This window comes from Malaclemys terrapin, chromosome 3 (genome assembly GCF_027887155.1).
Source record: "Malaclemys terrapin pileata isolate rMalTer1 chromosome 3, rMalTer1.hap1, whole genome shotgun sequence".
In the NCBI taxonomy this organism is placed as follows: Eukaryota; Metazoa; Chordata; order Testudines; family Emydidae; genus Malaclemys; species Malaclemys terrapin.
In genome coordinates this window covers 116,928,178-116,953,685 of record NC_071507.1, presented here as the reverse complement: position 1 = coordinate 116,953,685, position 25,508 = coordinate 116,928,178, and the positions used below count along the sequence as shown (strand labels likewise).

General features: G+C 37.7%; 1 protein-coding gene across 8 annotated transcripts in view; it reads right to left on the bottom strand.

Moving 5' to 3' along the window:
- The window catches only part of TBC1D32 (TBC1 domain family member 32), a 167,106-nt gene that overhangs the window by 137,944 nt on the left and 3,654 nt on the right, over positions 1-25,508 (bottom strand). For 5 of the 8 annotated variants that reach the window (XM_054023051.1, XM_054023052.1, XM_054023055.1 and 2 more), the window contains exons 3-12: positions 24,986-25,140; positions 18,104-18,265; positions 10,615-10,792; positions 8,035-8,106; positions 7,104-7,229; positions 5,055-5,133; positions 4,821-4,924; positions 4,670-4,731; positions 1,987-2,131; positions 1,140-1,199 (exon numbers count right to left, since the gene is read on the bottom strand). In XM_054023051.1, the coding sequence (XP_053879026.1) occupies positions 1,140-1,199; positions 1,987-2,131; positions 4,670-4,731; positions 4,821-4,924; positions 5,055-5,133; positions 7,104-7,229; positions 8,035-8,106; positions 10,615-10,792; positions 18,104-18,265; positions 24,986-25,140 (1,143 nt within the window). Of the gene's footprint in view, positions 1-1,139; positions 1,200-1,986; positions 2,132-4,669; positions 4,732-4,820; positions 4,925-5,054; positions 5,134-7,103; positions 7,230-8,034; positions 8,107-10,614; positions 10,793-18,103; positions 18,266-24,985; positions 25,145-25,508 lie in introns of those variants that run through there. The other 3 variants (XM_054023057.1, XM_054023056.1, XM_054023058.1) reach the window with 2 other exon arrangements.

Here is a 25,508-nt window from a genome sequence, read left to right as displayed (position 1 = left end):
AAGAAACTACATGAATGCTAAATGCTTACCAGCAGTCACCCCTAATTCGAACACAGGGTTCTGGTAGGTGTCAGTGTTTCAAACCCCAGAGCTGGGTTTGTCTCCTTGATTACAAGTTCATGTCAGTTTTTAGACCAGGAACCAGACCCCAGTGGACAGTTCAGCTGTTTCTTATAGAGCTTGGGCCAAGGTAACTAGTCAGTAGCCATCTTTTTTGGCTTTTGCAAAGCCCGGGCTGTGGAATTTGTATTATTCACTCTCCAAGGATTCCCCAGGAAACCCACTTAACACATTGTGCCAAAAGTCCATGTCTGCTGCCACATTTCAATATAGTCATTTGAACGCTTACACTTCCCAGGCCCCACAACTGTCACACAAGGATCTGCTCACGTGGAACAAGTTGCAGTATTGGTGCTTTACATATGTGATATGTTCTGCCTTAGCCTTACAATTTTTGATTGATGATGCTTGATTTCATAACCTTAATATTGCATTAACAGGAGGGGTCTTTTTTCATTAAACAGTTTAAAGCCAAACTCAAGACGTATGTTTTTATGACAATTTTCCACGTTTATCATCATCTATATGTATGTCTTATGCAATAAATCTATAATATGACATGTATAAATAGTATTAAACAACAGTCTCATTTATTAAATAGCTGATATCAAACTTTTCAATTTCCCCTTATTCAAATCTGCTCGCAAGCCCCATATTGCATTTAACACTGACAAAAGACTATCAGATTCTGAAACAATTTTTTTTAAACCAAAGACGTGGCCAATTTAACCGAAGGAAAAAAGACCAGCCACAATGGAGCAGGGCCGGCTCCAGGGTTTTGGCCGCCCCAAGCAGCCAAAACAAAACAAAACAAAAAAGCCGCGATCGCGATCTGCGGCGGCAATTCGGTGGGAGGTCCTTCGCTCCGATCGGGAGTGAGGGACCGTCCACCGAATTGCCGCCGAATACCTAGAAGTGCCGCCCCTCTCCAGAGTGGCCACCCCAAGCACCTGCTTGAGAAGCTGGTGCCTGGAGCCGGCCCTGCAATGGAGGACAAGAACAAACAACTGCTCAAACCACAAGGAACAAAATGGAAATAAATTCCAAGCAGAATATGGCAACCACAAATATAGACTTACCAGAGATTTATATTTCTTTTCAAGGAGCCTTAGCACCACTGTTCTGCTATAATTTGCATGCTAAAATTGTAAAATAGAAATAGTGTGAACATCTATCATTTGATTTAATTTTTACTTTGCAACACAAAAATCAAAGTTCTCCAATTCTATTCCAATAATTACTGCACAGAATTAAGTTCTAACTCATGTTAATCACTATTACATACAGGCATGTTTTTCTATTGGCATTAGATTAGGGTAGCCATAAAAAAGAGAGGATTACAATAAAATGACAGTAGTTCTAGAGATAGGCCAGAATGAAAATAAACACAATGTGCAGTTTCACATGTACCAAACTAGAAAACCAGTAACTATGCTTAGATGACAGGATATGGCTTCATATAGAGCTATGCAAATCCTGAATGGAATAGTTGTGAGAGGCAGAATGCAAATTGACCCTTTTGTACTCCTTGGAGGATAGCTAATTCTAACCTCAAAAGGAACCTATACCACACCTTCCCAATGAAGCTATTCTCTATCCTTCCACCTGTACCCTTCTCTTTAACATGGCCCAGGACTATTGCCACACACAACTTTTTATATATGTTTCTCATTGTTTTATGATGTTTAAATTTTAACCCTTCATTACAATATAATCACCTTTACTTAAAAACTGTCACAGAAGATGCATTTTAAACTACTTCTGCACCAATTACTTTCTGCCCCCAAAACCCTTTAGCAGGTATATATACCATATGTTATAGTCTATAGAATTGGTTACAACCTGGAATCACTGTTTCCAATCTTTATGAGTTAAACATTCTGAAATACATAAAATCCATCAGCAGATCCTTCCATTTTTCCTTACCATCCATTTTTTAAACCACACAGCTTTGATATCAAGCAGAGCCAAGAAGTAGACTGGATCCAAAAGTTTTGGAGAGACAAGATGTCTTTGATCACGTTTTACTGACAACAGCAATAAGGTACTCTCAACTATTTCTTCCATATACCTTAAGAGATTATGAGAAAAAAAAATGGTCAAGTGTTAAATCAAATTAAATTTTATACTGGTACCATTCAAAAATAATCTTGCTTATAATACTGGAAAACTTTTTGAACTGAGAAATATTATATATACACACTGTAAATGGAAATTGAATTACATTTAATTTGATCTTTTAAAGTTCTTTTTCAGCCCTTGCTGTGTTACAGTGAATAAAACGGATAACAACATGCATATTTTTATATAGCATCTTACCAACAGTATATAAAACAGTATATAAAAGTTGGCTAGTAATTATTATTATTAATTGTTTACCCACCATTGAAATGCAGTCTCCTCCACGACAAAAGAATGTAAATGTTTAACTATGCATAAAAACTACTACCCAAATTGTTAGGGAAAAGAATACACTATCATTCAATTGAAACTGCAGGGGAATTTAAGTAGGTAGAATGTAATTACTCAGACTTGGATTTGGCCAGAATCCTGGGGCCAAAGTCTCTGACTGTTGGGGAAAATGCCACTGATCTTTTAATTAAAGTGATTAGCCACTTTTCTCTCATCTGAAAAACACCTCCAAAAGCAAAGCACCTCCGATATGCTGCGGCACTGGACCATCAATGACTTGGTGACTGAGTATGTAGCACTCTTAATTCCAACACTTCCTGCAACATGCAGTCATACTGAGTATTGGAGATCCTGACATCTGTTGGCGTATGCTAGAAGATGTGAGGAGAAGATAAGGTTTCCAGAGAGTCTGGAGAGGAGGTAGATTATTTTGAGTGCACTGATGGAGAATTGATATCATGCAGCTGATGCCAAGCTGTAGTGGAACTAGCAGGGAAAAGTGTTTGCCTGCTTCCCCAAAGGTAGGGGGCCTGAAGGCTGAAAGACAGTAGGAGAAAAGGCTGAAAGGCACAGAAGTTGAACTAGCTATGGAGAGAAGAAAGCTAGGGTTATTTGTCAAATGATTCTTTATGATTGGAAAATAAGGATGGTGGGAATGGAAAGAGTATATATCAAAAAATATATTTACACAAAGACACCTGCATAGCTGATGGCAGTTGAGGGAGATAATGAAGTAGTAGCCCTGAATTGGCAGATGTGAAATGGAAATGGACTTTCTCTAAGACTGTGACTAATTAATTGGAAGAAACCAATATATTTATATGAGTAGTATACTAAATTAAAGAGGAAAATAATATGGTACCAAAAAAAAAAAAAAAGGCATAGTGGGGCACAAAAATGTTTTGTACATGCAGTAATCATCCAATATGTTTATTCAGAGATTCACAAATTTGAAGACCAAAAGGAACCACAATGATAAAATCAAGTCTGACCCTCTTTGTAACATGGGGCATAGAGTTTCACCAAGTGGTTCCTGAATCAAGCCCATAAATATGTAGTGAAACAGTTGAAAATGCAGATCACTATGAAATCCATCAAGCAAGGCCTGACTAAAAGGGTTACTGAAATTATGCAGAGACTGTAGAGTGAATTCATTCCCTCAAGTGTCTACACAGCCGGACTGCACCCATTACTATAACCTATGGATAGCATCACTCCTTTAAACTAATTTCTTCAACACAAAACAACAGAGGGTCCTGTGGCACCTTTAAGACTAACAGAAGTATTGGGAGCATAAGCTTTCGTGGGTAAGAACCTCACTTCTTCAGATGCAAGTAATGGAAATCTCCAGAGACAAATTTGACACCAACAGATCAGGATTAAACAAAGACTGTGAATGGCTTTCCAACTACAGAAGCAGTTTCTCCTCCCTTGGTGTTCACACCTCAACTGCTAGCAGAGCACCTCACCCTCCCTGATTGAACTAACCTCGTTATCTCCATACTGATTTATACCTGCCTCTGGAGATTTCCATTACTTGCATCTGAAGAAGTGAGGTTCTTACCCACGAAAGCTTATGCTCCCAATACTTCTGTTAGTCTTAAAGGTGCCACAGGACCCTCTGTTGCTTTTTACAGATTCAGACTAACACGGTTACCCCTCTGATACTTCTTCAACACAGCCTTTTAACTCCTTTTTCCTCATTCCCATCCAAAAGTGCTTTCCTTATATAGACCCTTTGTATGTGCACAAGAGGAAAAAAAACAAGGAACAATAAGTCATATACTGAATATCACTACTAGTTCCACCACTTCCTCTCCCTCACCCTCCACCCCCAATTTCTCATGTGTTCTTTGTTTAGGTTATAAAATTCTCAGCATAGAGGCCTTGCCTCTTGATCTGTAAAGAATCCAATAAAATAAAATAAAATAAAATAAAATAAAATAAAATAGTAATGAAGGGAAGGAGTATAGACCATTGTCCACAGTGAGCCTCTAAGTAGTTTTGTGATCCAATGGATCCATGCCATGACAGATCCACAGGCCATTCCCCTGTCCCATGCTCAACCAGCTCTCAGTCCCTCTCCATCACCCCCACAATCCAGACATTTGGATACACATTACTAATCTTCTGATAAAATTCTATGCCTTTAAACACTAATGTAAAACATATTTATCTTAGAAAAAAGGTGACATACTTTTCTGGATGACGAATCCAGAAAGAGGGAACCTCTCTTTGGTACTCATTTAGAAGACGCACCTGTGAACATAAAGGTTATAATTTTTTAAAAAAGAATTAATAATATTTCAATAATTAAAAAATAAAAGGGATAGAAAGCTAACGTATACCTTTTTAAGTAAACGAATTATTTCTGGGTTAGTTATGTCTATACCATCTGAAATAGTAGGAACACAATTTTCTCCAGAAAGAAAGTACAATTCTAAGTGTTTCGCTGAAAAGAGGGGGGGAGGAAAACAGTATTACTAGTAATATAGACTTCATTAGATTGTGATTTTTTAAAATGATTTCAGAAAAGCATATGAAACATGAAAAATTATTAAAACATGATTAAATGCACATACCTAAGCTTGTATAGACTTCCCTTGTCATATTTAGTGGAGAAGATGAAAAGGTCTTTGCATAGAATCTCAAAATTCTGTCCTAAGAAGAAAAAGAAATAAAATTAGTAACCTATGCTCAAATAACCTTATTAGCATGGTGTATAATATGGTACAATTAAAATATATTGTGTGTTATGCACAATATTACATACTACTTAAATAGCCCTAAAGATGCACCTGGTACATTACCAGGATACAAAACAGGTCTGTGGTCTCAAGAACCTACAATCTAAAAGGAACAGTGCCCTGATCTATGCAGATGCAGGATCAGGGCCTATATTAGTATATTTTAATTGTTTTAATGTCATACAAAATGCAAGTAACTTACACAGTAACGCTAATGATATGAAGATTAACCACAGCTTTTAACCAATGAAAGCACTTCTTAGGAACAAAGAGAGAGATAAATGACAGCACTTGGCGTAGCTTTAACAATTTTAGTTTTGGCTGATATGAAGGGCACTTCCACACTGAAAAAAACCCACATCACTTCATTGGCATTGCTTTTTCCAGAGGAGATGTGCCCCAGAGATCATGCCAAAAGTAATAAAGAAAGCATCATTTTTTTTTCTGAACAGTGCATATGCAACACTGTATCTTCATGATGTATTATATCTTTTGTGACAATGAGAAAATACACCGCTTTACTGTGAGAGATTACCATCACATTTTATATAGTAGTTAGGCAATCTTTTTAACAAAATGATAAATACATTTTATTTTTTATGGTATTGCAGAGAACAAAGCAAAAGATACAACTTAAATAACATCCCATACACTTAATAAATTTTAAAGTGCAAATGTAATATACCAGTCAGCACTATAATACAGAAATAATGAAGTTCTCTTCTCAGTAGAAAAAAAAATCTTTACTATATTCATTTTAAAATTAGCCCAGTCAAAACCAGTCTACACAAAGCAAAATTTGGATACCAGTCATATACCCACGGATTTAAATGTGAATTTAACTGGCTGCATAAGGCTTGTCTGAAAAATGGCAACTGAATGCAAATACTGCACTATATACCTGTGAGATTTCAACAAACATATGTAAACTCTATGCTGAGTAATTTGTTGAGTCTGGTGTGAATTCCAGTAATCTCTGCCAATCGGTCTCTCTTTTTAAGGTCCTTTATCTCTTCGCACTCTAATCCAAGTCATGGCCTCTTAAACAATGATCATCAGATTCAGAGAATCAGAATTGGACCCAGCTTGTACCACATTCTACTGGAATGGGAAGCATGGTACATTCTCCAACAGATTGATATTATAACATGTAGATTCGTTTTCACAGAAATTCATTTGATTGCCTAAAATGTAGGCTGACATTTTCACAAGGATCTAAAGAAATTAGGCACCAAACTCCCACTAAAAGACAATGGATGATGGGCATGTTGCTCAAATTTATGCCTTTGAAAATTTCTCTCACTAACTCCTCCAGGCTATACTGGAGTGAAATTACTGAATAAAGCAGTGTACAGTACACTAGATAGATATAGTAATTTAAAAGTGTTACTTTTTACTTTAAAAAATTATCTATATCTGTTTAACTTCAATGACTAATTAAATGATATTGGAGAAAAGGAAGTTTTTGTTAAAGATTCAATACAAACACCCACACCCTTTCAATTAAAGTATGAGAACATACAATACACATCCTCTGAGTCCTCTAGCAAAACCAGGAAAAAACAGATATTTATAAGGGGAAAATAATCAGAAAAAGACTATAAAAAGCAAACACAATATTTAGGCATCTTCATATATCATAAAAAAATCAATACAGGGAACAAGCCCAGTTATTACACAATCCTGTGCCTGTCACCTTTAAATCAAGTGCTGGAGAAATGTGGTAAGTTGTTTTACCTCAAGAACAATTTAACTGATAAATATACAAATTAGTTACCTCTTGCCAGACTACTGGACTACCATGTCACAAATGTACATGTTTATTCCTGTGAACTGTTTTGAATAGATAAACATCTGATTGCTACATATAAACCATTTGCTTACACTGAACGTGGAATCAGGATCAGAGAGAGACATTGTCAGATGTTTACGCAAATTAGACCAACTCTCACAGTTTAGTACATCAGAGGGAGGCGCAGAACACAATGTCTGCATTGCTTCCTGGCGCACCTGAAATAATCAAGAAATATAAACAAAACAATGCTGTCAACAGTACCATTACAATGAAATACTTAAAAATGTGATTTTTGTGGGGAAACAGTCCATAGTGATAGGACACAAAAAGCAAGAATTCAAAAAAAAAAACAACCCACCTCTTCTGCTAGTAGATTGTTAAGCTAATTTGGACAAAACAGTGAGGAAAACACAAAAGCATACACTTTTAAAATACATAATTAAAGTAATCTAATTGATTCCTATTAGTATTTTGCTCTCCCATAGCAACTATATATTTAGTTATCAAATACAAGATTTATACTAGATCATTAAATTGCTATACTTTATTACTCAAATGCCACAACCTGGAGTAATAGCGCTGCAAAAAACAAACAACAATAAATATGAAGCAATTTATTGCCAGACACCTTTCAGTGATGTGCTGGCTGCTGCTTCCCGCAGCTCCCATTGGCCAGGAACAGCAAACCGCGGCCACCGGGAGCTGCAAGGGGCCATGCCTGCAGACAGTTAATGTAAACAAAATGTCTCGCAGCCCACCAGCAGATTACCAAAGGTTGCCGACCCCGAAATGGAATGATGATTGCAACTGTAACTATTGTTGTTATTATTTGTATTATTGTAACTATAAAGCTGAAGTCCATAAGCTGAAATCATGGACCCACTGAAGTCATTTACAGTTTTGCCATTCATTTCAGTGGAGCCAGGATTTCACTCATGTTTATCTACAGGTACCATATTCTCAAATATGCCATAAGTTTTCATTTATATGAGTGATATTTTAGACATTCTTTTCACTTACCTCCTTAGGTTGAGCAGGGTCAAGCCTTTCCACAAGTAGCTGTAATTGTTCTTGATTCATGAATGTATAACTCTGTAACACACAATGTAAAATGTTAACTAAGTAAATCCTATTAAAATGCACCACTAATGACTAAAATCATCAGATTTTATGGATATAAAATTTATTTTTGAACAATTAAAGTGTTAGCATTTACCTTAATGCAACATTAAAGTTGAGATTTTAAACGGCCAAAGTTCAAAAAACCCGAACTTGAAGGCCCAGTAATAAAATTCTTTCTTCTCCATTCTGCCTCTGTATTATAAAATTGTTATACAATGCTAGGTAATGTGGCATGCCATTAATAATATAGCATAGTATTGCATGTTGGAAAATAAATACATATATAGTATTTTACTGTTCTTCCAGTAAAAATACAAAAAGTTAAAATGAATATTGTGTTTATGTAAACTTCACCTTTTTCCTCACATTATTAGCACATATTTTGCAGATTATATATGTCCACGCACTTGCATGCTCACAGACATTGTAAATGCAAGCAACCATGTTTTCCATGACTCTAAGGCAACAGAACTGTGAAAGAATTTACCCTTTGCAGACGAATCTGGCTGCAGAATCTAAGATTTCATTTTTTAAAAATGATTCAATTCTGCTACTGCTCAACTGAAAAGATTCTTTAGACATCATCTAAAAGGGTAACTTTTTGAAAAAAGGTGTAATCAACTGAAAACTGGGGTTTACAGTGAAAGTGCCATCTCATCCTTAATTGTAATATCACTACTCTGATGGAGAACCATAAACATCAAATTAATCAAGATCACAAGTGTGGTTAGATGTTAATAGATGTTTGGCTTTGTGATCCCTTTGTATTCTGCCCCAGCCCTGCGCAGACAGCTGGCACAGCAAACTTCGAGAGTGAACCTCCCAATGACCATAAGAGCCGTTAAGAGATGAAGGAACCCAGCCAGGTTTATTGTCAATGAGGCACGGTACTAGTATCCCGCAGACTCTACCGGACCAGTAATACAAGTATGCCTGTAACAAGGGACCAGCTCAGTGAACGGCGAGACTTTCCGTTCCTTGGCTAGCCAAAGATACTCCCTCTGAGATATACCTTCATATATCCAATACAAACAAGCTAGTACTGCCCCTCTGTAGGAGCTGGATTTTATAATCTACTATGAGAATTAATGTATGAATTGATTTCATCCTGTCAGCCACACTTTTTGAATAGCAGAAAGGATGACAGACCAAAACAATCCTTATTACTGATTATGGTCACCCTTTTGTTTTAGAATAAGTTATAATGTCTACTATGGTTTCCTATATGTATTAGAAGTAGGCACTCTAGTTAAATATACATTTCTTTGTTTTAAGGTTTAGTAAATAAAAGACAGGGTTCTCTATTGGGTCTATCTTAAGTAGATTAGAGGAACATTGAAGGCCTGGGTCTCAATGTAAATTGTCTTGGTTATTGATTGAAAAACTTAGCAAGGTTTAGTTTGCAATGCCCTTTTGCTCAATATAAAATACTACTGTTTGTATTCTCAATCTGTTTGTGTGAATGAGGAATGTATGCATTAGGAAAAGATAAGGTGTGAAGGCCATTGTTATAGCCAGAGTCAAGGAAGAAGGAGTGAAGAAACTTAAAGGACATCAAAGAATCATCAACACACATCCATAATGAAGGGCAGATTGACGACCCTAAGGTAAAGGCTGGCACCCCTAAAGACAATTGATTAAATTGGAACAAAGGAGAGGATGACCCTCTCGGAGCTCTACTGGAATGTTTACACCAATTAAGAAGTAACCAGTCACAAAGTGACACAGCAGAATCCACAGGCTTCAACAGAGAAGAAAACCTATAAGAACAGGGTGCTTTGCCATAGGACTTTGGGTTCGTCTTGCCACACTCCAGGAACATCGGATTGCGACCGATAGAACCCTGCTCCCCTCTGCGACCAATCTGGCTGGCCACTAGATTGATCCAGACTCTGGACTGGTAACTATAAACATCACTGCAGGGGGGAGAGAGAGAGAGAGGGAGAGAGAGAGAGAGAAAGTGTGTGTGTGTATGTGTCTAAAAAGCATATGCTAACTGTGGTATTCTCAATAAATGCTGTGTGTATTTACCTTCTTCTATAAAGATCCAGTGTGCTTTGTATGAGCATAACCCCTCTGACATAGTTAGTTACTTCCCCCTGATGTGGCTAGTTATCACCTATCACCTGGTACATGTTGGTTTGATTAAAACATTTAAATTACATACTGTCATCCAGACCTTATCTTTTATGAGGGGTCAGTGCGTTCCTGTTATCCTTGGGAATGTTTTTGTACCATTCTTGATATTTGGATATTCTTGTACTGGTACCCCATGATATCGGGATGTGTTTGCGTGAGTACTCTGTGACTAGCACTTCTTAGGAACATGTATTTCTGCAATATTAGCCCTGTTCTTGCCAGATTCTGTGAGCAGGTCCTGCCTCATACCAGGCCTCTGATACAAAGGCTTACGTCTCAGGCTCTCTTTCTACTACAAGTATAAGTATTTTACTTATTCCACAATACAAGTCCAGATACCTGATTGAAAGATGAGTCACTATCAGAGCAGTTGTCTGTATAGTAAGCACTATGTTGCTCTTTCTTGGTTTTCCTATGCATCTCCTTATTACGCATCTGATCTTCTTCAAATTTGTTAATCAGAGATTCCACCACCACCATCATGACATTCTTCAAGGAATGCATCATTTCTCTGTACCTTCAAAGTCAAGGTAATGTTAATACTAAATAACATAAAAATCACTAATTAAAGTATGAATAATGGAATAAGGCATGCCATTACATTTACATTTCACAGAATTTACTCAGTGAACTAAAAAGGTTTTAAAATAAATACAAAACACTATACAGATCCCAAGTAATTAACAGAATGTGTGTGCAAACTTAAAAACTATAGATATATACATTTTAAAAATAAACCAAAAAGCTTTCCTACAACTATTCAAATAACAATACCAAAATTTATAACAAACAGCATAGGGACCTGCATTCCCAGTTTTGTCACGAATCTGTATTCTGCACTCAGATGTCTTTCAATAGGAACAATGTGCAAGCCATCAGCAGAATACGGCCCTAACAAAATACAAGTGACCAAATCTGATCCTCATTACTGTTTCTGTCTCCACAAGTTTAATTAAGGTTTTTTCTTCCACAAAAGTCCTCTGAGGAAGCAGCAGTACAGAATGCATGGACAGAGTAGCCTTCAGATAACCAAGTTAATCTAAAATGTATAATGTTTAATAAGCAGAAGAGTCACATGGCTATAATGTAGCTAGCCATGCTGTTGTGCAGAATGAACGTCCACCTCAAATATTCTCTTGCAAGTCTTCTTCCTTCATCAAGAGTCAGTATGGGAAGATTAAATCCCTCAATTTCATCTTCCAACCTCATTTATTGTTGACCTCCTGTTCTGCTTCCTTTTACCTAAGTTCCATAAACCTTCTTTAGAACCGTACCTTCTTCTGTATGTTGGGCATGACCCCACCATTACAGTTGTCTTGTTCTCAGCTGGTACAAGACTGCAACTTACCAGGATTCTCTGTGACAAAATCAAACGGGTGTTACGAATACTGTGTAACTTCTGACACTGAAAACTATTTAGTTTTCTCTCCTCAGCTGTTTCTAATGGACATGTTTCTGCTCCCTGTAAAGGGTTGTTGTGATGAGGTGTCCACCCCACACTGGCATGTAAGGGATTAATAGAGCCCTAAAGAGGCTGTGCAGGAAGTGGCCAATAGGCACCAGCGCTCCAAGCACGTGCTTGGTGGCGGCACTTGGAATGGGTGGGGAAGGGGCGGGGGCATGCAGGAAAATTTTTTTGCTTGGGGTGGAAAAAAACTTGGAGCCAGCCCTGAAACCAGGGGCAGTTACTCCCTGGAGCTCAAGGAGGGAGAACTGGGTGCCATGGAGGTGGATGGTAACTAGCACCCTGGACAGAACAGTACTGCGCAGGAACAGGGAAGCAAGAGGGAGCTCCTGGCTGGCCACTAGGACTGGTATGCTGAGGCCCTGAGGTAAGGGCAAAGAAGGTGTTGGGGGAAGTGGCCCAGGGAAATATACTGAGGACTTGGAGGGGATGCAGCACATGGCTGCGCATCAACAGGGTTCCTGGGCTGGGACCCAAACTAGTGGGTGGGCCTGGGTCCCTCCACACACACTTGTCACTGGGCCAGTGGCTAGACAGTTGGCTGCAGTTGCAACTGATGGAAGTGGCTGAAGAGTTGACTGCAGAGCCCCTGCAAGGGTTAGCACAGATCATGATACAGCGGCTGTATTATGAAGAGGATGCTGCGGTCCTTTGAGTGATGTGGGTCCAAGAGCAGATGTGACGGGGGCAAGGCACCATCAAAAGGCATACCGACATGTGGAGCTAATCTCCAAGATGGCCAGCAGGTAGCGCCACTGTGATGAGTCACACCCATCACATTTGTCATCAATACCACTGCATTAAACACTTGCATCTTTGTTGGCACAGAAATCCTGCTGCCCCAAGACAGGCTTTGAAGATGCTGAAATACCACTGATGTAAAACGAATCCAACATGTGACTTAAGTTATAGAACCGCCTGCTGTCAACCAAATATTCAGATAGATAAAACTATTCACCCATTTGTTATCATTACCATCATCTACCTGCAGTGTTGGCGAGACATTTTATAGGCAGAGTGCATAACTTCCATTTTATCACCATTGATCTTAAGTTCCATTGATTCTACAATTCTTCACAGCCTTTCCAGCATTAGCTGTGGTTGGTCAGTAGTCTCTCCAAATAAGGCAACTGCATATTCAGGATCCTCTAAAAAAGAATCTTTACATTTCACACCACCTATTTTGGCCTCTTTCAGCTCTGTCATCAGATAGGCTATTAGAATATCAAATGATGTAGGTGAGAGAATAGGCATCTCTGGCCTATTCCTGGTTCTACTGAAAACTAGTCCGTAATAATTGTTGACCCTTGCCCAACTAAGTGTACCATGGAAAAGTGCTCATTAGGCACACTAAATCATTAAGTACCCCATCCTGACATAGCAGTAAGCATAGTGCTCATTGATGCACTGAGTCAAAAGCAGCTGCAAAGTCAATAAAGGCAATGTTAACTTTCTTCTTTTTGTGCTAGTCATTTTACAATAGATTCCACAAGGCATACACAGAATGGATTGTAGATCACCTTTATGGAAACCACACAGGTTGCCTCTCGTTATAGAGCTGAGACAATATTTGATCATAAAATATGGTAAATAAGGTAATATCATCATAAAAGCATTCCCTGGGACTGATAACATTGCTATTTCACAATAATTTGAGCAATACAATTGCTTTTCCTTTTTGAAAAGAAAAAAAAAAAGGCATGATGCAGCCCCGTTTCCAATCTTCTGGAACGTGACTGGTTTCCCAAACTTTTAAGACAACTCTATGAAGCCAGTGAACTAAACCCAAACAGTCACTCTTCAGCAGTTCATTGAAATGTTATCCAGGCCAGGTACTTTATCATTTGATAACTGTTTGGCTCCAGGTATCACTTCCTCTAATGTCACTGGCATATTTTCTACTTAGTTCATTTTTTGATTAAGTTGTAGTCTACATCTTGATAGGGATCTGTTCATTAATTCTCAAAAATGCTCAGACCAACACTTAAAATGTGCATCAATATACTGGCAATAGTTTCCATTTTTGTCCTTAATTGGTGGAAGTCATGAGAATGGATGTCTCATTATGACATTCAAAATCTCAAATATGCATTTCTGGTCATGTCTTTCAGAGGCTTCCTCAATGTGCTGTGCCATACTATTCCACCATTGACTATGGTAATTTTGGTGGACCCTCTTAACTACTTGTTCAACACATTTCTTCTCCTCTATTGTCCATTTCCTCCTTTCTTCATTAACTTGCCTCAACTTTTATTGCACCCATTCTACACTGCACTTCTCTTTTTTCCCCATAATTTGATGGTATCATCTGTAATCCTATGTTGCTTTTTCATACTCCTTAGTTCTAGCTGTTCTCCAGTGATTTCTGCATCAAATTCCCATAATAAAGTCCACACTTCCTCTGTGGTAGATAACTAGTCATCCAATATAGAATATTTATTGGAAATCGCTACCACGTAACTGTTAGTGATAGCTTCAACATGAAGCTTATCAATGCTGAAGCATTTTGATGCAGTAGGTACTAAAGCAGATCATCATTTCTACTATTAGGAGTCAATGATCAGATTCCAGAGCAAGATCAGTATTCCTAAATACCTGTACATCCCAGATGAGTTTAGTCACATGGTTCCAAAGTAGAATGTGATCCAAGGCTGAACTGTTGCCCGATGGATACTGAAATATATACTTATGAGAATTCTTGTCATGAAACCAGGTAGTTATTAAAATAGTTCATGTGGGAAAGCAAATTCAAATAAACGCACAGCATTATCTAGTCTCTCTTCCAGTAAGCGGTGTGTCCCCAACACCAATTCAAATCCATTTCTGTAATGACCAAAGTTAATGTTTAATAAACCCTCTCCATTCAAGAAACAGAATGGAGATGGAGAAAAACAGTCAATTTCCAGACCTTTGTGAAGTCAATACTATATGTACATGCATGAAAACAAAACTTGATCTGTAAAAGGGAATTATGCAATAATGTTGTATTTTACATGTATAATAGTGTTTTTCATTCTGAAGGAGGACAAGACACTTCACAGACTTTATATGCTCAGCACCTCTAAAATGCAGCCATATATGGGATGCAGGGCAGCAGCCCAGTGCAAAATTTGCATGCTGCACAACACTGGGCAAGGAGCAACTTTGGTCAAACATTTGTATGAAGAAAAAACAAAGTCAGTGAGATCTTTGGTGCCTCTATACAGCAGGTATAGCTTGTATATTTAAGGTTTGCCCAAAGACCCACAGACAGTAAACTGCGCTAAACTATGTTTATACACACTACAAAATGATAAAGAGCTTGACTACCCAGAGACTCGGTGAATGGCACATTCACACTTGCTGTGCACTATGTCACCATGTGAACCCCTGCTACCATGCACTAAAAGTTCCATAGAGCACTTTGACAAACTACAGTTTCAATCTGAACTTTTAGTGAACCACATGGTCAGTTAGTGCATGAGAAGCTAGTGTGCTGTAGATTTACATCCTGGCTTGCTGCACACTAAGTCTCTATGCAGAAAAACCCAAAAGAACTGAGTTAGCGCTGCTGCGTTTTGAACCTAGGAATTCAAGGAGTTCGGGTATTTCAAACTTAATGCTTAAAGCATTAAACTACTTCCACTGGAATTATGCTAATGTAAGCTAGTATATCTTTTGAGGGAGAAACAGCTAAAGACTTCACATTAAAGAACAAAGCTGGCATTGCAAATGCTCAGGAAGGCCCTGGGCCCTGATCCTGCATAATTAAAGTCAATGGGAGCTTTGCCATTGACTTCAATGACCATAGGATCAAGCCCTAAACCTGCAAGACTTATAGACACATGGATAACTTTACACATATGAAGTTCAAAAGTTTAGTTCAAAAGCACATCCCACAAACTATTATATTTAGTGCCAAAAGGTTAAGAACTAATTTGTAGTCTTTAATGTAAATGATTGACTTATAAAAGATATTTTTGCTACGTGTTTCTAAAGTAATTTGTGAATAACAGTTAGGCACGAATTAATGAACTTGCTCATGCAAGGATTTTATCCTGCAATAAAACTTCAAATTTCTTCTTAAGAACATAAGAACGACCATACTGGGTCAGACCAAAGGTCCATCCAGCCCAGTATCCAGTATTCCAACAGTGGCCAATGCCAGGCGCCCCAGAGGGAGTGAACCTAACAGGCTAACAGGTACTGATCAAGTGATCTCTCTCCTGCCATCCATCTCCACCCTCTGACAAAGAGAAGCTAGGGACACCATTCCTTACCCATCTTGGCTAATAGTCATTAATGGATTTAACCTCCATGAATTTATCTAGTTCTCTTTTAAACCCTGTTATAGTCCTAGCCTTCACAACCTCCTCAGGCAAGGAGTTCCACACGTTGACTGTGCGGTGTGAAGAAGAACTTCCTTTTATTTGTTTTAAACCTATTAATTTCATTTTGTGCCCCCTAGTTCTTATATTATGGGAACAAGTAAATAACTTTTCCTTATTCACTTTCTCCACACCACTCATGATTTTATATACCTCTATCATATCCCCCCTTAGTCTCCTCTTTTTCAAGCTGAAAAGTCCTAGCCTCTTTAATCTCTCCTCATATGGGACCCTTTCCAAACCCTTAATCATTTTAGTTGCCTCTCTGAACCTTTTCTAATGCCAGTATAGCTTTTTTGAGATGAGGAGACCACATTTGTACACAGTATTCAAGATGTGGGCATACCATGGATTTATATAAGGGCAATAAGATATTCTCCGTCTTATTCTCTATCCTTTTTTTAAATAATCCTAGCATCCTGTTTGCTTTTTTGACTGCCGCTGTTCACTGCATGTACGTCTTCCGAGAACTATCCATGATGACTCCAAGATCTCTTTCCTGATTAGTTGTAGTTAAATTAGCCCCCATCATATTGTATGTATAGTTGGGGTTATTTTTTCCAATGTGCATTACTTTACATTTATCCACATTAAATTTCATTTGCCATTTTGTTGCTCAATCGCTTAGTTTTGTAAGACCTTTTTTGAAGTTCTTCACAGTCTGCCTTGGTCTTAACTATCTTGAGTGGTTTAGTATATCATCTGCAAACTTTGCCACCTCACTGTTTATCCCTTTCTCCAGATCATTTACGAATAAGCTGAATAGGACTGGTCCTAGGACTGACCCTGGGGGAACACCACTAGTTACCTCTCTCCATTCAGAAAATTTACCATTTATTCCTACCCTTTGTTCCGTCTTTTAACCAGTTCTCAATCCATGAAAGGATCTTCTCTCTTATCCCATGCCAACTTAATTTACGTAAGAGCCTTTGGTGAGGGACCTTGTCAAAGGCTTTCTGGAAATCTAAATACACTATGTCCACTGGATCCCCCTTGTCGGAGAATAACAGAGTTCTCACTTTTTGTTTGGGTACAGCAAGTCAGATACTTTATTTTCTCAAACAACTGCGTAGCGAGAGAGAGCTAAACAGGTCTCTCAACAGGTAAACAATTACAGCAAGCATTTATACCTTTTGTTACAGACAATAATGAGCAACAGCTGCATTTTGTTTATACAAAATCACTTTCTATTCACAACACAACAAATAGAGATGGAGTTCATACTGTGCAAGAGAATCTGCAAAGAAGGGATGGCTAACCAGGTTGTAAGAATTATCTGGCATACACATGGGCTTTCCATTTAAGGTCATGCCTTCACTAAATAAACCACTATCTCAAGAAATCTGGCTACAACTCACATATCCCCTAACATGATTATAAATATGGTTCTGATGTGTAACCTAGACCAGAGAATTTGTATGCAGACAGGATTTAAAAGAAGTGCAACTAATCCACTTTAGTTGAATTACAGCTTTCAAAGTATGTATATCTAGATAATCATGTTCAGTGTCCACTTAAATCTATAAGGAAATTCAAAAATTGTGCATAAACAAATTATTTCTCAGATACACACATTTATATTTGACAAAGACCTCATTTCTCACATAGGATTATTTGTAAATCAAGTGTGAAATTTAAAATACAGCTATTTGAGTTTAAGTGCCACCAGAATCCTAAATAATCCCCTAACCATACAAAGTCAGAAATCTTAAATAGTTCAATGGATTGTCTTCAAACCTTCCTACACAGCAATATACTTTCATTTCCAAGATAAGACAATCATGAGGAATTTCAACCCAAAAGGCAATGTGAGGAAAGTTATAAATGACCAAAAAACAGATTTTAGAACCAAAGTAACTTCATCCATAAATATTACAATTAAGAATTATTGACTGAAAAAATATGAAAGGAAAAAAGAATAAGTTGAGCCAGACAATCCTGCCAGCTGCATATTTTTAAAAATGGAATTTTATATGTATCCTGTGCACATACTCACTCTTTTGATTCCTGTGTCTTCTTTGTAACATGTTGGACAAGAGTGTCATAACCAGATCCTTCACCCTGATTTTGAGCAGAGGTACATTTTTCTGTTTCTTCTTCAATCACAGAGCCCAGAGTGCTACATATGTATTGTCTAAGGTATTTCACAAACTCATAGCTGCAACAAATATCCAGAAATTAAAATGCAATGTATTTCATGATATTCATCTTCCAAACATTTTCAACATTACATATGCAACATTTTTCCAGCAAACACATCTGTTTAAGTATCAGTACTTTTAAGAATTAAAGAGGAGTTTTTCAGCCGAGAGAAAAGTTCAGACACCAAACCAGAGGCGCTGGAACAATTTGCATAGGTGGGATGCTGAGAGCCATTGAACCAAACTGTAAACTTTGTATATGATGGACACCACTTCAAATCAGGGAGTGCTGCCACACCCCCAGCACCACTAATTCCAGTATCTATGCACCAAACAATTTTGCTTTTCTTGAATGTCTTCAGTATAGATATATCATATGAAAAGAATATCTCAGTAAGTCAAAATTCCCTTTTGTGCCTATGAAAATCTTCCCCTAAATGCAGAGATCTATATTAATGCCATATTAAGGCTGCACAGTCAAAAATCATAAAGTGTTAGGAAATGCAAAAGTTAAGGCTCCAAGAAAAACATTAACTTGAATGCACTGATAAAAAGTACCTTGAAGCATACATGTTATGACAATTAGTAATAATTGATCCAAGTTATACATGTAACTAGGAAAATTGGTAGACAAAATGACCACACCACACCTTTAAGTAGGGGGTGAGAGGATTTGTCTGGCTAGCCTAATGAAGGGAACAGTGTTTTATGGCTGGGAGGAGAGAGAGAGGAAAACTGCTGCAAAAGGGAACAAGGGACCAGCATGACTACGCTGACTCATCCCCTGGGAACTGGATGGGCAGAAGGGTTTAAAAGGGGCAGCCCTGTGTGTGAAGCCCCCTTTTACACGGAGCAAGTGGAGGCTTGAGATACCAGGTTTGGTCAAGACCTGCTGTGGGCAGTGTGCTAGCCACCCCTTCTTTAGAGGGGCTGGGAAGGAATTTTTCCTTTACCACCAGATTGGTGTAGGTGGATTTGGGTTTTTTCCCCATCTTCCCACAGTGGGTTCAGGAAGTGCTTTTCTCATGTGTAGCATGAAGGGTGGTAGGCTGTATGTCACAACTCACTATTTAAGTGTGGGGCGGATGTCCAGTGCAGGTACTCCACAGGGAAGGTATACAGTGACCAGATAAATGGCTTGGAAAAGGACTTAAAAAGAAAAGGGGACTCCTATGATTGGTATGGCAGAGAGCCAACCCCCTTTTCTTACAACTCACCTTAACCCTTCTACAAGGGGGAGTGGATGGTAAAGTCCCTGCAATGGATTTGCTGGGTGGATCTGGATGGAAAAAGAAGGGGAGCTGGCAGAAGCCCCCTGGGTAATTATGGAATGAACTTGGGGTTACCTGCACTGTATAGTTTTATCTGCTGGGTAGTCCCAGACATCTAATAATAAAGTTGCAGCCTGATTAAACCCATGTCAAATGTCTTCTGTCCTTCTTTCAGTATAGCTGGACAACAGCACATATATGCTATGCAGTTGAGTTAAAACTTGTTCAAAGCTTAACTTTTGAGTTTCCTGACTTTTTGATTTTAGCTTTGCAATCTTCACTTCGCATTAATGCAGTCTTTTGCATTTAAATTACCGGAGTTTGTCAAGGAAAAAATCTGAACTCAGTTTACAAGCTCTTCCAGCAGAACTAGTGAGTTCTTGAATCAACCAGTGCACAATTCACTAGTTCCATGATCGTGCCCCTCCATGCAAAAAAACATCCCTATTCAGTACAAAAGTTGCTTACGTCATTAAAGCAAATGGGACGGAAGCATGTGCTTAAGTGCTTTACTAAATCAGGGCCATAAGCAGCATATCTATATTTACATGTGTACTTGGAACCTTAAGGACATTTTCTATGTTGTAGTTTTATTAAGCAATTTTCAAATAGTCATAACTTTGTTAAATTAGAATCACTGGCTTTTCAAACAAACAAAAAGCAATAGTCCGCATTGAGGACTAGTCTGTAGCTTCAGGCTTATTTGAATTAACTATTTTTTTAAAAAAAGACGTCTAGACTACATGAGCAATGTAATCTTGCTCATCTGTTTATTTTGCATTAGGGGCAAGACATACAGCAAGTTACCACAACAATGACTGCGCAACAGTTGTTTGTAGGATTACACTACCTTTTCATTTTATCAAACGTGGATGAAAAGTGAGAGTACATGAGTACGTACTTTGTGTGAATTGAGAAGGATCAATATATGGAGTGGACATATATGGTTTACTGGCTTTATTACATGAACTGTCCAATCCTGGAAAGTGCACATGAAAACAAAAGCAGCTGCTGCAGTTGCTGGTGTAGTTTCTTTTTTCTTGAACATTTTAAAAATGAGTAAGAGTCAAATCATTTTTGTTACCAACTATTTCATATAATGTTCTTTTCATCAGATTAAACTCTTGACTACCTTAAGTCACTTTAAGTGTAATGGCTCCAAATTATTTCCTCTTCCATTTATTCACTTTCATATTTTATTGTCACTGCTATTAGAGGCAACATAAATGCATCTCAAGGAAAAATGTAACTCTTTAGCTTCTCTGTTCATTTTCTGTCTCTTTCTCCTTTCACTTGTTGATAAGGTTAGCTCAGCCATTACTATTACTATAAAAAATAGCACTGTGGCAGTCTGCCGAATGAAAGCTTTCATAAGTCTTTTTTCTCTTTTTTTTTTTTTTTATGGCTGGGGTGTTTGCAGAAAATGTATTTTTGGCAGTAACTGCTTCATTCTCTCAAATAATAATAATAATAATTTAGAGATCACAGCACAGTGTGTTTGCTGCAGAGAAAGACGGTAGACCTAAAGAGAGACTAAATTTATTTTATAGTTGACACTACAGTGTTGCTCCTTGCAGCATTCTTTCATCTTTTTCACTAGTTTGTAACAAAATAATGGAGAAGTCAAATTTCTGCACAGGCATGCAAGTTCCAATCAAGCTATATTGTTAGTGTTCCCAAAGTCTGAAGAAAACAAAGTAAATCTGATTATTTAAAAAAAAAATTCTAAGATCCTAGATTATTGATGTAAATCAGCTTTGACTGAACTATGAAAAGAGAAATGTTATCCATTCTGTCCTTCTGCGGCAAACAAGGGCTCCATGTTTCCTGATGTTCAACATCAAAGAAGAAAAAGGGTAAAGGAACACCTCAAAACTTAAAGGAACTGGGGGAGCAGAGTCTCCATGGCATATTGTCACCTCTTTGCGAACCAATGAAAGCCCATCTATACCACCAGGGATCTATGGTTAAGTTGAAAGAAGAATGTCACAGGGTACAGCTCCAGTGCAGTGACTGTGATACATGCTCCCATCAAGCATTACTAGATTTTCTTACTGAAATTCATTGCAACAGTTAATTCTGGTCAGATTAAAATTAAGTATCTTTGACTCCTAACTGTGTTATAGCCTAGGCACAAGAGGTGGGGGACAGTCAATAGCAGCATGGCTCACACAGAAACTTGCTAAGAAGAGGGAAAAGATGAGGACCCCCAAGAAGCTAACCCTCATCTTTGCTGCTCCAGATTGAGACTGCTTTCCCCATAGTATTTCTAGGATCATCTCCTTTCCTCTGTTTCAATCCCTCAACTCATTTTCTTTGAGCATGATGAGCTTCAAAAGATGAACCTTGTAGAATTTTCTGTGTACTTTTACACCATTTGTGGAGGGGAGTGTGTTGCCAGAAGCTGCAAATGCTTCTTCAGAAACATCAGAAAACTTAATTTCACATTTTATAATGTGCAAGTCACCTTATTCTAATTAAAATGTGTTATTGTCCAGAAATTAAAATGTAATTTTAATACTGATATCTGTGCAACCACTTTTCTTCTCGTGTTCAGTATCCACTGATCTAGAGCAGCAGTTCTCAGTTGGGAGTCTGGGGCTCTAACAAGTTTCAGGAAGTCCATCAAACAGGGTCAGCATTAGACTCACTGGGGCCCAGGGCAAAAAGCTGAAGCCGGAGCCACAACAGGGCTGAAGCCCAACCCCAAGTGCAAGCAACTTAGTTTCATGGGGCCTCCTGCAGCCCGTAGCCACAAACAATTGCCCTGTTTGATACACCCTAATGCTGGCTCTGGATTTTATATACAGAACAACAGTTGTGGCACAGGTGGGCTGTTGAATTTTTATAGCATGTTGGGAGGGCCTCAGAAAGAAAAAGGTTGAGAACCCCTGATCTAGAGCTCAAATTGAGTGGCTGCACCGATATTAGCATTAAAATGTCATTAATAATTGCATAATACAAGTTACAGGTGAAAAATAAATTTTAAAAATAAAACCATTTAAGACATAAATAGGCTTGGAAAGACAGTCAATTGACCAGTTAAATAGTGTCAGATAACTGCCTATTATTTGATCATAGTCAAATATTGTCAAATATTCCAGCAAGAATTCCTCAATGTAGGCAATGGCCTATCTTTTTTGATTGCATCCTGGTGCCCTTCTTTCATTTTTAAAACTTAATTTAATTGTTTTTCACATTTTTGTAAGTTAAAATAACATAGTTAAGTAATCTGGTTTTTTTTAATTAGGCATAAGCATCTAAGACTAAGCCTGTTGGAGGCCATAAAATCTTACTTTTTGTTTATTTTTTACTGTTCTAATTAATCAGTACTTGAAAATATTTTGACGAGCATTTGACTGGTCCACTGACCATTTATTTTTGGACTGCTCAAATGCACAACCCTAAATCTAAAATCATTAAGAGAAAACATGTGAAGGCATTAAAATTCTGAATTTAGTTTTAAAAATAGCTTAGAGTAATTTCTGTTTTTTACTTTACTTACTTGCTATCACCCAAGTTCAGAGATGTCAGGTAGCTTGCTACTGACAACACATCACTGACACCTAGTTAAAGTATAAGGAGTGCAGTTAATGCACTGCCTTGCATTATTTAAAGATATTTTTGAGGTCACTGGCTTTTGCAGAAGAAACAAAAGTCACAGAACCCAGGTTTTAACAATTAAACATCTTTCAGTATCAGGGGGTAGCCGTGTTAGTCTGGATTTGTAAAAAGCGACAAAGAGTCCTGTGTCACCTTATAGACTAACAGATGTATTGGAGCATAAGCTTTCGTGGGTGAATACCCACTTCGTCAGATGCATTTAGTCATCATCTGATGAAGTGGGTATTCACCCACGAAAGCTTAAACATCTTTTCAGTTCATCTAAGTTAAATGGCTTCTCTCAGCCCTCACAACTGTGTCATAAAATCTGCCATGTAGCAAAATGCATTCTATTGGCTAGATGTCTGAGCACAAAACCATTACAATATTGTGTTTGTGTAATTGAGGTGAAGTGCAAAGATGACTGTGGTCTCAGGAGACTCTGAGCACAGTATGTAGGTAAATATGTGAGTGTGCATTAGCACAAGTTAGACATCCAAAAGTCGTTAGATGTAATAGAGAAGATTTTCAGTTTTATGTAATAGGATTTCTGTTAGAAACTAGAATTTATCTCATCAAATATATAAAAAGAGAGTTGGCTAAGGACTAACTGTGAAAGGTGCCTGTAAAAGATCATATTTTAGCCATCTTGCTTGTATTTCACCTACATGAGGAACAATAATAAGGACCCCAACAGCAATTACAAAAATCATCTGGCAACCTTCAATTAGGATTTTTTTACTAGCTCGTTTGTCTCTGAATGTAGCACATTTATCAGAGTTAATTAAATAAATTTTGAGACAATGGATTTTCCCTGAAGAATCATTTACTCTTATCATAAACAGACAGTTAAGGGTTAATGCCTCTTTTACCTGTAAAGGGTTAAGAAGTTCACCTAGCCTAGCTGACACCTGACCAGAGGAACCAATGGGGGAACAAGATGTTTCAAAAGGAAGGAGGGAAGTTCCCTTTGTCTTAGTTCAGTTTTAGTTTTGGCCAGAGTGGAAAAGATCAAGGAATCAGCCTCGTATCAGAGTAGTGAGTATTAGAAAAGGAATAAATAAGTTTATGTTTATTTTCTTTTGTAACTTGTCTTGGGCATTAGGGGAATAATCAAATTGGGTATTCTTTTGTGTAACTAAGGGTTTTGCCCAGGGGAACATCCTCTGTGTTCTGAATCTGTTGTCTGTGAGATCAGCTTGTATGCTATCTCCCAGAGGTTTTTCTTTTACCTTTCTTTTCTTTAATTAAAAGCCTTCTTTTTAAGAAGCTGATTGATTTTTCCTTGTTTGAAGATCCAAGGGGGTTGGATCTGGACTCACCAGGAATTGGTGGGGGGAAAGGAGAGGGGATGGTTAATTTCTCCTTGTTTTAATATCCAAGGGTTTGGATCGGTGTTCACCAGGGAATTGGTGGAGGAGTCTCTCAAGGCTACCCAGGGAAGGGGTATAGTAATTGGGAAGGAAAGATTTTGGGGGAGAAGACAGTTTCCCAAATTACTCAAATATTTGGGTGGCAGCAGCATACTGATCTAAGCTGGTAATTAAGCTTAGGGGTTCTCATGCAGATACCTACATCTGTACCCTAAAGTTCAGAGTAGGGGTGAAACCTATGACAACTCTATTGATAATATTTCAGCCAAAGAAGAAAGAAAATACCAACAGAAGAAAAAAATAAGAACTAGTAAAATATAGTTTATTAAATCTCTGAAGTAACATTCTTCCAGAGCTCATCAGTAATAGGGAAGTTAAAAGTATTTTCTTAATATATAAGTCAATATAGGTAGTAAACATTTTCCCTTCACAGAACAGTTGACAGCACTTAGATGACTCCATAAAATTAAAATAACAAAAATATTTTTACTTGTGAAAATTTTCATCCGTTTCTTCCAAATGTAAAAGAATCTCTTCGGCACATTCCACTGATGGTGCTCCTGTGATTTTTTCCTTCACACTCTGCAGTAATTGTCTGAGCATAGACTGTAACAGAGCTTCATCTTCACAAGAGAAATGAGACATCTGTCTGAAACATATGAAAGTACTGTAACTGTACATTTCCTATGTCTGTTTTCTCAATATCCTAAAATAAGAGTACTAATCTCTCATACAAATATCACTTTTTTCCTCTGGTCACCAATAATATGAAGTTATACCCTCACTTTGCCAAAAATTGTAATATACATATAATTGCATTCATACAGAGAAAGGATTTAAGAAGTTTATTTCCATTTATGCATGCCCTACTTCAAAATGGCAAATCAATTTCTTATCTACTTAATTTAAAATGAAATAGGACACTCTTAATCTGAAATAAAGATGCCCGCACTCAGCCTTACACTGAAATAACTAAAGGTGAGAGAACTACAACCTATTTATTTTGTTTCCAG